Source organism: Dendropsophus ebraccatus, chromosome 15, assembly GCF_027789765.1.
Source record: "Dendropsophus ebraccatus isolate aDenEbr1 chromosome 15, aDenEbr1.pat, whole genome shotgun sequence".
Lineage (NCBI taxonomy): Eukaryota > Metazoa > Chordata > Amphibia > Anura > Hylidae > Dendropsophus > Dendropsophus ebraccatus.
The window spans coordinates 2,640,508-2,654,663 of NC_091468.1; the positions used below are offsets into that span (position 1 = coordinate 2,640,508).

A 14,156-nucleotide genomic window follows, 5' to 3' on the forward strand; every position below is an offset into this window, starting at 1 on the left:
ATTACATAGTACCCCCAAAGCACCAGCGTCACCATCTACAGGGAAGAGGCGGCTGCCGGATTTTGGGCTTCAGGGCAGAGTGGCAAAGAAAAATCCATATCTGAGACTGGCCAATAAAAGAAAAAGATTAAGATGGGCAAAAGAACACAGAGATTGGACAGAGGAAGACTGGAAAAAAGTGTTGTGGACGGATGAATCCAAGTTTGAGGTGTTTGGATGACAAAGAAGAAGGTTTGTGAGACGCAGAAGAGATGAGAAGATGCTGGAAGAATGCCTGACGCCATCTGTTAACGTTTCAAAAGATTTTTATTGAGAGATTTTTTTAACAGTATAGGATAAAGCAGGAGTAATAAACACACAGAAAGAAATCAAGGAACACAGGGCAAAATAACAGCTGTAACAAGGGCATTGAAACTCTGATAAATGCTATCAAACACACACATAAGGTTACGCTATTATAAGTAGCAACTAAAAGCTAAACACGGTGTGCCGTATAGCCATAGAGGCAAACACACCGAAGATAAGAAAGGATTGGTAAGGGCACTGAGTCCGGCCTATTCAGAGACCATGGTAATATTACTGGAGACCAAAGTTCTTAAGGCGACCACAAGGAGCAAAGCAGCTGATGACCTTCCATTGGCTTGGTAATAAGATGGTTGATGTTGTTATAGGGGACCAGCAACTGGGCGGAATTGATCCATTTGTATGAAATGTTCTTTTCCCTAAGGATTCTGGTAACAGATGAGAAGGATCGGCGACGCTGCAAAGTCTCTGGTGATAAATCGGAGTAAACCTCAATGTTTTGGTAAGCGCCAGAAAGATGTTTCCCGCTTCTAGTTGCAGTCATAAACACGGTCTTTGTATGCAAAGCGTGAACTCGAACGACAACATCCCGTGGTGTAGAAGAGGGAAGATGAGAAGGACGGGGAATCCGCTTCACCCAGTCGATGCTCAGTTCATGCAGAGGACACTCCGGCAGTGCAGAATGTAACAGTTGCTGGACATACAGCGGCATCTCGGCAAGTTGAACAGACTCTGGTATATTGCGCAGTTTCAGGTTGTTGCGCCTCACGTGATCCTCTAATGCCATAATCCTGCAGCGCAAAGCAGCAGACTCATCCTCCAGCCTCTTGCAAGTGTCCAACAGAGAGTTATGTGTGCCAATGGCCTCACTTACTTTTATGTCCGCTAGAAAAACCCGATCCTCCACCGCTCTCACCGATGAAGAAAAGGAGGACAGGATCGCATCAATCCCGACAAGAAGCGAATCTCTGTGTCATCATCGCTTCTTTAATAAAAGCAACAGTCAGTTGGGATGCGCAGGAAAACATAGATTCTAGACGCTGATCAGTATCCCTTCTCAAATCAGCTAAAGGATGGGAAGGTGAGGAGGCAGCAGTATGGAGAGCAGGCAAGAGGTGTCCCGAGCCGATCGGAGATGCTGATGGCAGAAAGCTATCCGAGGAAGGATGAGGCATTTGAGGGTTAATAGTCTCAAAAGTCTGAGTATGGCTGCTGCAGGTAAAACCAGAAGCATTAGGAGAGAGGACCCTGACAGTCTGACATGTCTGAGTATCAGGAGAGTCCAAAGAAGCTGCGTCTATGTCCCCGCCACAGCGCGGGTCCGGGATAGGAAACTGTTCATTCATAAACAGTGCAGGGAGACACAGATTAGAGAGGGAGTGCGCAGGAGTCTGCAAATCTTCATCACCCACCAAGTGCAGTTTGTAAACAAATGCCTCCGCCACCCTGAGCCGCCGTCTCCGCCGTTTAGCTGCTTTGGATGAAGTCTTGTCATCAGAGCGTATCTCCCGATGTTGAGCCGGTGACTTTGACACCGGAGGGGCCTCCCACGCCACTCCAGCGTCCGCGGTGAGAGCTCTCACAACGTACTCCGGGAGGAAGTCGGCGCCATGATGGATAGCCACGTCCGACGGGACAAGGGCCTGAGCCCGTCTCCGAGCGGCCGCCGTTGCTTTTCTTGAGGTGGTCCGCATCCTTACAGAGTCTGCCAAGGTTGAAGATGTCCCCAGGGAAGAGATCTGTCGTAGAAAGCTGAGTAAATGCCGTAGTAAGCGCTGTGTAGACGGAGCTCCTCAGAGACGCGTCTGGTCTCTTCAGTTGCAAGCCACGCCCCCTGACTCCATCTGTTAGCATGGTGGAGGTCATGTGATGGTCTGGGGTTGGTGCTGGTAAGGGGGGAGATTTGTACAGGGTAAAAGGGATTGTGAATAAGGAAGGCGATCACTCTGCACCGCCATGCCATACCCAGTGGGCAGCGCTTGGTTGGAGCCAATTTCATCCTACAACAGGACAATGACCCTAAACACCTCCAAATTGTGCAAGAACTATTTACAGCAGAGGCAGCAGCTGGTATTCTATCATAGGTAATGGAGTGGCCAGCGCAGTCACCAGATCACCACCCCATTGTGGGAGCAGCTGGACCGTATGGTACGCCAGAAGTGCCCATCCAACCAATCCAACTTGTGGGAGCTGCTTCTAGAAGCGTGGGGGGCAATTTCTCCAGCTTACCCCAACAGATTAATAGCTAGAATGCCAAAGGTGTGCAATGCTGGAATTGGTGCACAAGGAGGATTCTGGGACGGAAGCAAAGTGTGATGGGAGAACAATGTTATTTCACATACAAATCAGTATTTCTAACCTTGTCAATGTCTTGTCTCTATTTTCTATTCATTTCACAACGTCTGGTGGTGAAGAAGTGCGACTTTTCATGGAAAACACTAAATTGTTTGGGTGACCCCACACTTTTGAATGGTAGTGTATATATATTGTAAGGATCTTCCCGGGGGATGGTGTGTTGGACACAGTTCACAGCAGACTTGGACTTATAAAACAGCTTGGAGTTTATTTGTAGCATAAACCGTCCACAACAGAAATATAGCAACACTGTGCTTTTAAGAACAAAACAAAAGGTCTTGCCCGTCTGGGCGCTAACTAACAAAACAGATCACCTCTCTGGCACTTCGATAACAGTATCGCAGGGTATGGACAATCCCCAGCAGCAGTGGTATCCCTCGCTCCCAGCAAATACAGCATGCAGGCTGTTCACTCCTGGCTGAGAGCGAGGACCTGTACACTGTGAGAGCGAGGACCTATACACTGTGAGAGCGAGGACCTGTACACTGTGAGAGCGAGGACCTGTACACTGTGAGAGCTTTTTGCCTTCTCAGGCTGATTGGGATCAGAGCTCACCAGATCCCAAAACCCACACTGGATCGAGGGGGGAGGGAATGGCAGATCCCACTACCAACCTATCCGCCATTCCAGTAAATCTGGCCCGGAAAATTAAACAACTCAGCAGCATATCACTGCTGAGCAACCGATCTCTCCCAGATTTACCATCTCACACTAAGCTGTAACCTAGGTGAGATGTACACCCCCTCGACCACTTCTCCAGTGACATGTCTACAATATATATATATTTATATTGTATATGTATGTATTGTCGGGTTTTTAAATTTGTAGCTTTTGTGTTTTGGATTTTCTCTCCTGAACTTAGTAACATAGTAAATAAGGTTGAAAGAAGACAAGAGTCCATCAGGTTCAACCTAGGGGAACCCTACTGTACTGATCCAGGGAAGGCAAAAACCCCTATGAGGCAGACGACAACCGCCCCACCACAGGGAGAAAACTCCCCCCCCCCCCCCCGGCTCCAATGGCGACCAGAACAATCCCTGGATCACCGGAAATCTAATGCCCATAACTTGTAATATTATATTGTTCTAGAAAAGCATCCGGGCCTCCCTTGTACTTATATAATGAATCGGCCATGACAATTCAACTTGTTTTCATATTTTCTATTCTTTTCTCTCTTGTTCACTAGCTCCCCCCCCCCAAAAAAAAAAAAAAAAATTGAGTCCAGTATGTAGGATTCCTGGCAGCGGATGTGCTCATGAATCCTTGGATATTTTCACAGGGAGCAGCTTGTATTTACAGTGGCTTCTCACGTCATCATCTGAGTTATTGTTGTGTTTGTCAGCAGGGCATTGTCTGTATAGCACTTTATAGATACGCAAACATATCATGGGGTCCGGCCTTCATTATATTGCAGAATCAGTTCACTTCTTGCTGTCCATGGATAGGACAATTGCCTGCCTTAGAGAACCAGTATTATAGGGGAACTCTGGGGAAAAGAAATTGTTTTCAAATCAACTGGTCTCAAAAAATTATACAGATTTGTAATTTATATTTAAAAAATCTCCATTCTTCCAGTACTTATCAGCTACTGTATGTTCTGCAGGAAGTGATGTATTATCTCCAGTCTGACACAGTGCACTCTGCTGCCACCTCTGTCCATGTCAGGAACTGTCCAGAACAGGAGAGGTTTTCTATGAGGATTTGCTGCTGCTCTCGATAGTTCTTGACATGGACAGAGGTGGCAGCAGAGAGCACATCAATGCAACAATTTACACACCCTATAAAGGAAAAGTTCAGACAAAACAATGTACAATACAAAACATGTACAATAATTTGGGGGGGTGGGCACATTTTTTGTGTCTGCCCATGACAGGCACATTTCCTTGTTTGCTGCAGAACCAAAGACTCATTTGTGTGTGTGTTTGTGTGTGTGTGTGTATGTATGTGTATATATATATATATATATATATATATATATATAGAGAGAGAGAGAGAGAGAGAGAGAGAGAGACACTGTGGCTCTGCAGAACACAATGAAATGTGCCTGTCATGGGTGGACACAAGCTGCATAGTGCCTCTGTGCAAAAAATGCCCCCATAAAGTAATAATGCTCCCTGCTGTGCCCCATATAGTAGTAATGTCCCATACTGTGCCCTCCATATAGTAATAATGTGTCCTGCTGTGCCCTCCATATAGTAATAATGCCCCCTGCTGTGCCCCCATATAGTAGTAATGCCCCCTGCTGTGCCTCCATATAGTAATTATGTCCCATACTGTGCCCTCCATATAGTAATAATGTCTCCTGCTGTGACCCATATAGTAATAATGCACCCTGATGTGTCCCCATATAGTAATTATGTCCCATACTGTGCCCTCCATATAGTAATATTGCCTCCTGCTGTGCCCCATATAGTAATATTGCCTCCTGCTGTGCCCCATATAGTAATATTGCCTCCTGCTTTGCCCCATATAGTAATATTGCCTCCTGCTGTGCCCCCATATAGTAATAATTAGAGATGAGCGAATCGGGTTCGAGTCCATCCGAACCTGAACTTTTGGCATTTGATTAGCTGGGGCTGCTGAACTTGGATACAGCTCTAAGGTTGTCTGGAAAACATGGATACATCCATGTTTTCTACATAGCCTTAGGGCTTTATCCAAATTCAGCAGCCACCGCTAATCAAATGCCGAAAGTTCAGATGGACTCGAGCATGCTCCAGGTTCGCTCAACTCTAGTAATAATGCCTCCTGCTGTGCCCCGTATAGTAATAATGCTCCATATAGTAATGATGTCTCCCGCTGTGCCTCCATACAGTTATGATGTCTTCTGCTGTGCCCTCCATATAGTAATAATGTCTCCTGCTGTGCCTCCATATAGTAATAATATCTCCTGCTAATGCCTCCTGCTGTGCCCCCATATAGTAATAATGTCTTCTGCTGTGCCCCATATAGTAATAATGTCTTCTGCTGTGCCCCATATAGTAATAATATCTCCTGCTAATGCCTCCTGCTGTGCCCCCATATAGTAATAATGTCTTCTGCTGTGCCCCATATAGTAATGTCTCCTGCTAATGCCTCCTGCTGTGCCCCCATATAGTAATAATGTCTCCTGCCATGCCCCATATAGTAATAATGTCTCCTGCCATGTACAGCCCCCATAGTTTTAATGTCCCCATCTCTATACAGCCCCCCTACAGTAATAAAGCCCACTGTTGTGACACCCCCCCCCCCAATTATATTGCCCCCGACTGAATACAGCCCTTCTATCTCCCTCCCCCATAACTATTCCTGGCAGGGAGCAGCTTTTCTCCGTCTTCTGGCTTCTAGCTTGTCAGCCTCAGGACGGATCCTCCATCAGGTGATGTCATATCACTGCGCCTGTGGGAGAGATCCCGTCACGTCCGCTCATAGGCTGCAAGATAGCCCCTCTGTCCACAGTGGTATCTGCATCCATCCGCAGTGTCTGAGCGGGCATGTATAGACGCACCCCCCCCCGGGGAAGGAAAGGGGACACATGGCTAATGCTGGTATTATAGGGGCACTCTAGGTACTATGACTGCCACTGAGGCTGCTGCTGGGAATGTCCGGGTTATTGGGCCGTTGTGCTTAGGTTGGAACAGTCTGTGGGCTTAGATCAAGTACTTAAAGGGGCTGAGAATGAGAGGACAGATTAAAGGGGTTATCCAGTGCTACAGGAACATGGCCACATTCTTCCAGAGACAGCACTGCTCCTGTCTGCAGTTTGTGTGGGGTTTGCAGCTCAGTTTCATTGAAGTGAATAGAGCTTAATTGCAAACCGCACCTGACCTGGAGACAAGAGCGGTGCTGTCTCTGGGAGAAAGTGGTCATGTTTTTGTAATGCTGGATAACCCCTTTAATAAGAATCTATACTCACCCCACAGCTGATGGTAGGGGACATTGTATGCTGTGGTGTGTAGGGACCCTGGACGTCTGCATTGGAGGACCCTGGACGTCTGCATTGGAGGACCCTGGACGTCCGCATTGGAGGACCCTGGACGTCCGCATTGGAGGACCCTGGACGTCCGCATTGGAGGACCCTGGACGTCCGCATTGGAGGACCCTGGACGTCCGCATTGGAGGACCCTGGATGTCCGCATTGGAGGACCCTGGACGTCCGCATTGGAGGACCCTGGACGTCCGCATTGGAGGACCCTGGACGTCCGCATTGGAGGACCCTGGACGTCCGCATTGGAGGACCCTGGACGTCCGCATTGGAGGACCCTGGACGTCCGCATTGGAGGACCCTGGACGTCCGCATTGGAGGACTTCTTACTTATCCTTTCACTCCCTGCACCTTTATAACTTTGTAAAAAGGTTGGAGAACCTCTTTAATATAGCTTGAAGCCTCTGTTCCCTTCAGACCCCGTTAGGTGCGGTGACATCTGCTGCCCCTGGCCTTGGTGAGAGGTGTAGGCTGGTGCAGGTAGTGATCTCCTCCTCCATACGCTGCCACGCTCTAGGTCCTCTCTTCTCGCCTCCTGGACACACAACGTTTTTCTCTTCTTTTCGGAGAGATTGTGTGTTGGAGGCGACGTCTTTGTGATTGTTCGTTCATTGCTGGATATGTGAAGTGCGAGGAATCATTATACTTGATTATGCGGAAGTTTTCTTGTTCTTGGCAGCAGTTCCAGCAGCTTAGTCATAAGCCATGGCTCATTAACCCCTGCCTCTCTGCCTCTTACACCGCACGCGTCATTTCTAATGCTATGTCAGCATATTGCTTAATAGCCGTGCCCTTCACTGCGGCCGAGCGTAAAACACCAGATATCCTCCTGACTGATGAACCCGAGAGCTGCACAGAGCGGCCGTCAGCCCCGCTACATTGGCCGTCCATGTGGTAAAGAACGGCTGCCGATTCAAGCTGGCAAATGAGCCCGGGTCCCGGAGATTCAGCCATCTGGGAGGCAAACGGCCATGTTCCTCGTATTACCCAGCAACTAATGGAATAATCCGCGACATCTGTCAGTACATACTTGGCTGCTGGTCCCTGTGGAAATGAAGAATGAGATCGAGTGCTAGACAAATGGTGGTCCGATTTACATCAAGTGTACGACATGGAGGCCGGCTATGTATATAACGATACATCAAGTGTACGACATGGAGGCCGGCTATGTATATAACGATACATCAAGTGTACGACATGGAGGCCGGCTATGTATATAACTATACATCAAGTGTACGACATGGAGGCCGGCTATGTATATAACGATACATCAAGTGTACGACATGGAGGCCGGCTATGTATATAACTATACATCAAGTGTACGACATGGAGGCCGGCTATGTATATAACTATACATCAAGTGTACGACATGGAGGCCGGCTATGTATATAACTATACATCAGGTGTACGACATGGAGGCCGGCTATGTATATAACTATACATCAAGTGTACGACATGGAGGCCGGCTATGTATATAACTATACATCAAGTGTACGACATGGAGGCCGGCTATGTATATAACTATACATCAAGTGTACGACATGGAGGCCGGCTATGTATATAACTATACATCAAGTGTACGACATGGAGGCCGGCTATGTATATAAGGATACATCAAGTGTACGACATGGAGGCCGGCTATGTATATAAGGATACATTAACGATACATGTAACGTGGACCCCCCTCCCCCCGTAAGGTTACACTAATGTGTGACTGTCCGACACTGTTGCCATTGATTACAAAATCAGGGCTGTGGAGTCGGAGTCGGAGTTAAGGGCCTATTACACGGGTCGTTTAGAGGAGCAAACGAGCGCTCTCATCGCTCGTTTGCTCCTCGTTCACCGCTCGCTGCTGCCGCTATTCAACGCAGCAGCAGCGAGCGGGTGAGTGCGGGAGGGGGCGGCGGGGAGCTGCGGGCCTTTAGTTTTGGCTGGAGTCGGAGTTGGAGTCGGAAAAAAATGTTCCGACTCCAGCTTGAAAAAAATCTTAAAAAATGTAGAATTGAATTTTGATATGAATTTTACAAGTTTTGCTCTTGAATATAAATTATGAGCAACATTCTAATATTACACTGTCCCTATTACATAAGGGTGGTCGGGGATATATCAGTAATAGTACACTGGCCCTATTACATAAGGGTGGTCGGGGATATATCAGTAATAGGACACTGGCCCTATTACATAAGGGTGGTCGGGGATATATCAGTAATAGTACACTGGCCCTATTACATAAGGGTGGTCGGGGAATATATCAGTAATATTAAACTGGCCCTATTACATAAGGGTGGTCGGGGAATATATCAGTAAAAGGACACTGGCCCTATTACATAAGGGTGGTCGGGGAATATATCAGTAAAAGGACACTGGCCCTATTACATAAGGGTGGTCGGGGAATATATCAGTAATAGGACACTGGCTCTATTACATAAGGGTGGTCGGGGAATATATCAGTAATAGGACACTGTCCCTATTACATAAGGGTGGTCGGGGAATATATCAGTAATAGGACACTGGCCCTATTACATAAGGGTGGTCGGGGGATATATCAGTAATAGTACACTGGCCCTATTACATAAGGGTGGTCGGGGAATATATCAGTAATAGGACACTGGCCCTATTACATAAGGGTGGTCGGGTGGATATATCAGTAATAGGACACTGGCCCTATTACATAAGGGTGGTCGGGGAATATATCAGTAATAGGACACTGGCCCTATTACATAAGGGTGGTCGGGGAATATATCAGTAATAGGACACTGGCCCTATTACATAAGGGTGGTCGGGGATATATCAGTAATAGGACACTGGCCCTATTACATAAGGGTGGTCGGGGAATATATCAGTAATAGGACACTGGCCTTATTACATAAGGGTGGTCGGGGAATATATCAGTAATAGGACACTGGCCCTATTACATAAGGGTGGTCGGGGATATATCAGTAATAGGACACTGGCCCTATTACATAAGGGTGGTCTGGGAATATATCAGTAATAGGACACTGGCCCTATTACATAAGGGTGGTCGGGGAATATATCAGTAATAGGACACTGGCCTTATTACATAAGGGTGGTCGGGTAATATATCAGTAATAGGACACTGGCCTTATTACATAAGGGTGGTCGGGTAATATATCAGTAATAGGACACTGGCCCTATTACATAAGGGTGGTCGGGGAATATATCAGTAATAGGACACTGGCCCTATTACATAAGGGTGGTCAGGGAATATATCAGTAATAGGACACTGGCCCTATTACATAATGGTGGTCGGGAATATATCAGTAATAGGACACTGGCCCTATTACATAATGGTGGTCGGGAATATATCAGTAATAGGACAGTAATAGTAACAGTAATATGGAGATATCCTGTGTAATATAGAGGAGGAGACATAAGTAATGTAGCTGTAACTTCTGTCCTCAGTGTTTTCTCTCTGGGAGAAGATTGTGTGTTTTTCTTCAGTGTGCTATTGCTGCAGCAGTGTGTGTGTGTGTGCTATTGCGTGCCCCCACAGTGACCTTCTATATCACTATGTGTGACCCCTCTATATCACTATGTGTGACCTCTCTATATCACTATGTGTGACCTCTCTATATCACTATGTGTGACCCCTCTATATCACTATGTGTGACCCCTCTCTATATCACTATGTGTGACCCCCTCTCTATATCACTATGTGTGACCTCTCTATATCACTATGTGTGACCTCTCTCTATATCACTATATGTGACCCCTCTCTATATCACTGTGTGTGACCTCTCTCTATATCACTGTGTGACCCCTCTCTATATCACTATGTGTGACCCCTCTATATCACTATGTGTGACCCCTCTATATCACTGTGTGACCCCTCTCTATATCACTATGTGTGACCCCTCTCTATATCACTATGTGTGACCCCTCTATATCACTATGTGTGACCCCTCTCTATATCACTATGTGTGACCCCTCTCTCTATATCACTATGTGTGACCCCTCTATATCACTATGTGTGACCCCTCTCTATATCACTATGTGTGACCCCTCTATATCACTATGTGTGACCTCTCTATATCACTATGTGTGACCCCTCTCTATATCACTATGTGTGACCTCTCTATATCACTATGTGTGACCCCTCTCTATATCACTATGTGTGACCTCTCTATATCACTATGTGTGACCTCTCTCTATATCACTATGTGTGACCCCTCTCTATATCACTATGTGTGACCCCTCTCTATATCACTATGTGTGACCTCTCTATATCACTATGTGTGACCCCTCTCTATATCACTATGTGTGACCTCTCTATATCACTGTGTGACCCCTCTCTATATCACTATGTGTGACCCCTCTCTATATCACTATGTGTGACCCCTCTCTATATCACTATGTGTGACCCCTCTCTCTATATCACTATGTGTGACCTCTCTATATCACTATGTGTGACCCCTCTCTATATCACTATGTGTGACCCCTCTCTATATCACTATGTGTGACCCCTCTCTATATCACTATGTGTGACCTCTCTATATCACTATGTGTGACCCCTCTCTATATCACTATGTGTGACCCCTCTATATCACTATGTGTGACCCCTCTCTATATCACTATGTGTGACCTCTCTCTATATCACTATGTGTGACCCCTCTCTATATCACTATGTGTGACCTCTCTCTCTATATTACTATGTGTGACCCCTCTCTATATCACTATGTGTGACCCCTCTCTATATCACTATGTGTGACCTCTCTATATCACTATGTGTGACCTCTCTATATCACTATGTGTGACCCCTCTCTATATCACTATGTGTGACCCCTCTCTATATCACTATGTGTGACCTCTCTATATCACTATGTGTGACCCCTCTCTATATCACTATGTGTGACCCCCTCTCTATATCACTATGTGTGACCCCCCTGTATATCACTGTGTGTGACCCCCCTCTATATCACTATGTGTGACCCCTCTCTATATCACTATGTGTGACCCCTCTATATCACTATGTGTGACCCCCTCTCTATATCACTATGTGTGACCCCTCTCTATATCACTATGTGTGACCCCTCTCTATATCACTATGTGTGACCCCTCTCTATATCACTATGTGTGACCCCTCTATATCACTATGTGTGACCCCCCTCTCTATATCACTATGTGTGACCCCTCTCTATATCACTATGTGTGACCCCTCTCTATATCACTATGTGTGACCCCTCTATATCACTATGTGTGACCCCCTCTCTATATCACTATGTGTGACCCCTCTCTATATCACTATGTGTGACCCCTCTCTATATCACTATGTGTGACCCCTCTCTATATCACTATGTGTGACCTCTCTATATCACTATGTGTGACCCCTCTCTATATCACTATGTGTGACCCCTCTCTATATCACTATGTGTGACCCCTCTCTATATCACTATGTGTGATCCCTCTCTATCACTATGTGTGACCCCTCTCTATATCACTATGTGTGACCCCTCTCTATATCACTATGTGTGACCCCTCTCTATATCACTATGTGTGACCCCTCTGTATCACTATGTGTGACCTCACACTACCTGCGCTGGAGAATGGGATCGGAGAAGACGAGCGGAGGTCGGGAACGGGCCCGGGTGAGTTGTTTGTTATTTTATTAGTTTAGTTGCAGCTAACCCCTGCCTGATTGTAGCAGCGCTGCGGTCATGCAGGGGTTAACATTTTTTTTTTTTTGGCGTACAAGGCGAACCCCTGACAATCTGATTAAAAGTCAGGGGTCATCTTATACGCCCAGTTGCCTTATACGTCGGAAAATACGGTAGTTAGAAAGATAGAAGATGTCAGCAGGAAAAGCCCCCCTGCTCCATCTAGTCTAGTTGTGAGTAGTTCAGGACATGGAGGCTGGAGACTGGCTGCACCCACAGGAGAAGCTGCTGTATATACAGTATATATTCCCTCAGAAGTCGCCCCAGGATCATGTAGGACATTAGGGAGAAGCTGCTGAGCCGCTGTGATAGATATCTCCCCTGGTATATGACCGGCCACTTATCAAGGAGCAGGAGGCCGAGTCGGAGTCGGGAATCGGTCCTGATAACATTCAGGAGTGGGAGCTGCGGCTTACCGACCTGTAGAAAATGACCAATGGCCAATCAGATGTCTCCATAACCAGTGAGGTTATAAATATGTAAAGAAAGAAATGCAACAGAACAGCAATGTGGGAACAAAGCCCTAGACTACGAAATGACACGCCCTTGGGGAATGGTGAAACCCACTTGGCAGTTTTCCCTAATTTCCAGGAGGGATAACAGAGGAACAGCCCAATAAACCAAGTAAAGATGCTGCAGAGGGGACTGTCGGGGACTGTTGGGGACGGTCGGGGACTGTTGGGGACGGTCGGGGACTGTTGGGGACGGTCGGGGACTGTCGGGGACTGTCGGGGACTGTTGGGGACTGTTGGGGACTGTCGGGGACTGTTGGGGACTGTCGAGGACTGTTGGGGACGGTCGGAGACTGTTGGGGACGGTCGGGGACTGTTGGGGACTGTCGGGGACTGTCGGGGACTGTTGGGGACTGTCGGGGACTGTTGGGGACTGTCGGGGACTGTTGGGGACTGTCGGGGACGGCGTCAGGAGAGCTGACATCCAATTCCAAGGGGTTACTCTTACTCCCATCTAATAATCACTGATATGCAGATGTTTTTATCCAAACTTTTATCTTTAATTTCCCAAAATTCAATAACAATTCTCTGTGTCATCAGATTTCGGACGCGATGGAGCGACTCCAAGAGGCGCTGCAGCTGCGGAAGGACGATCTCCACTGCCTGCACCTGCTGGCTCTGCTGCTATCAGCCCAAAAGCAGTATAAAGCGGCCACTGATGTCATCGACATGGCGCTGGCCGAGTATCCCGAGAACTTCAGGTACTCCCCCTCTTTATCGCTGCACATATGGGCCATGTTCACACACAGTGAAAATAGTGGAAATGACGGACGTCCAGTGCGCACAGTGTATAACATGACGGACGTTGTCAGCGCAGATCTCTAAAAAATCAGGACAATTCTTTTCGGACGTCTTTTGTAGACACATAGTTTAGCTCACAAGTTTTTTTCACCGTCTTTACTATTAAACTCAATGAATTTTCCAATTAAAGACGGAGGGGGATCAGTCTGCCTGAGCTAGAATAACGCACCGACAGCCGCTACTGCACTGACAGGCGGCCAGACAGCCCAATAACTGACATCATTTAAAAAAAATTATAAATGGACAAGAAAGACCATTGAAGGACACTAGAGTGACCCCGACCCTCTCGACCCTTCCAGAGTCGGACTGGCGTATCTGGGGCCCACCAGAGGAAGTGATCCTGGGGGCCACCAATGAAGAACCAGTGAGAAACAACATGTCAGTCAGTGTTTGTGCAGGTTCTAAAGCTGGGGGCCCACCGCAGGATCCTCTGGTACTCTGGTGAGCCAGTCTGACTGGACCCTTCTGAACCTTCTCACCCCCAGATGCTGCTGCTACAGAATGGTTGTTTTTTTTTTGTTTGTTTTTCTCGGTTTTATGCAAAGT

General features: G+C 47.0%; 1 protein-coding gene across 2 annotated transcripts in view; it reads left to right on the forward strand.

Annotated features, from left to right (window-relative positions):
* TTC7A (tetratricopeptide repeat domain 7A) overlaps positions 1 to 14,156 on the forward strand; it is a 314,521-nt gene that overhangs the window by 191,946 nt on the left and 108,419 nt on the right. For both annotated transcript variants that reach the window (XM_069954611.1, XM_069954612.1), the window contains one exon: positions 13,350 to 13,510. In XM_069954611.1, coding sequence (XP_069810712.1) covers positions 13,350 to 13,510 — 161 coding nt within the window. The remainder of the gene's footprint in view (positions 1 to 13,349; positions 13,511 to 14,156) is intronic.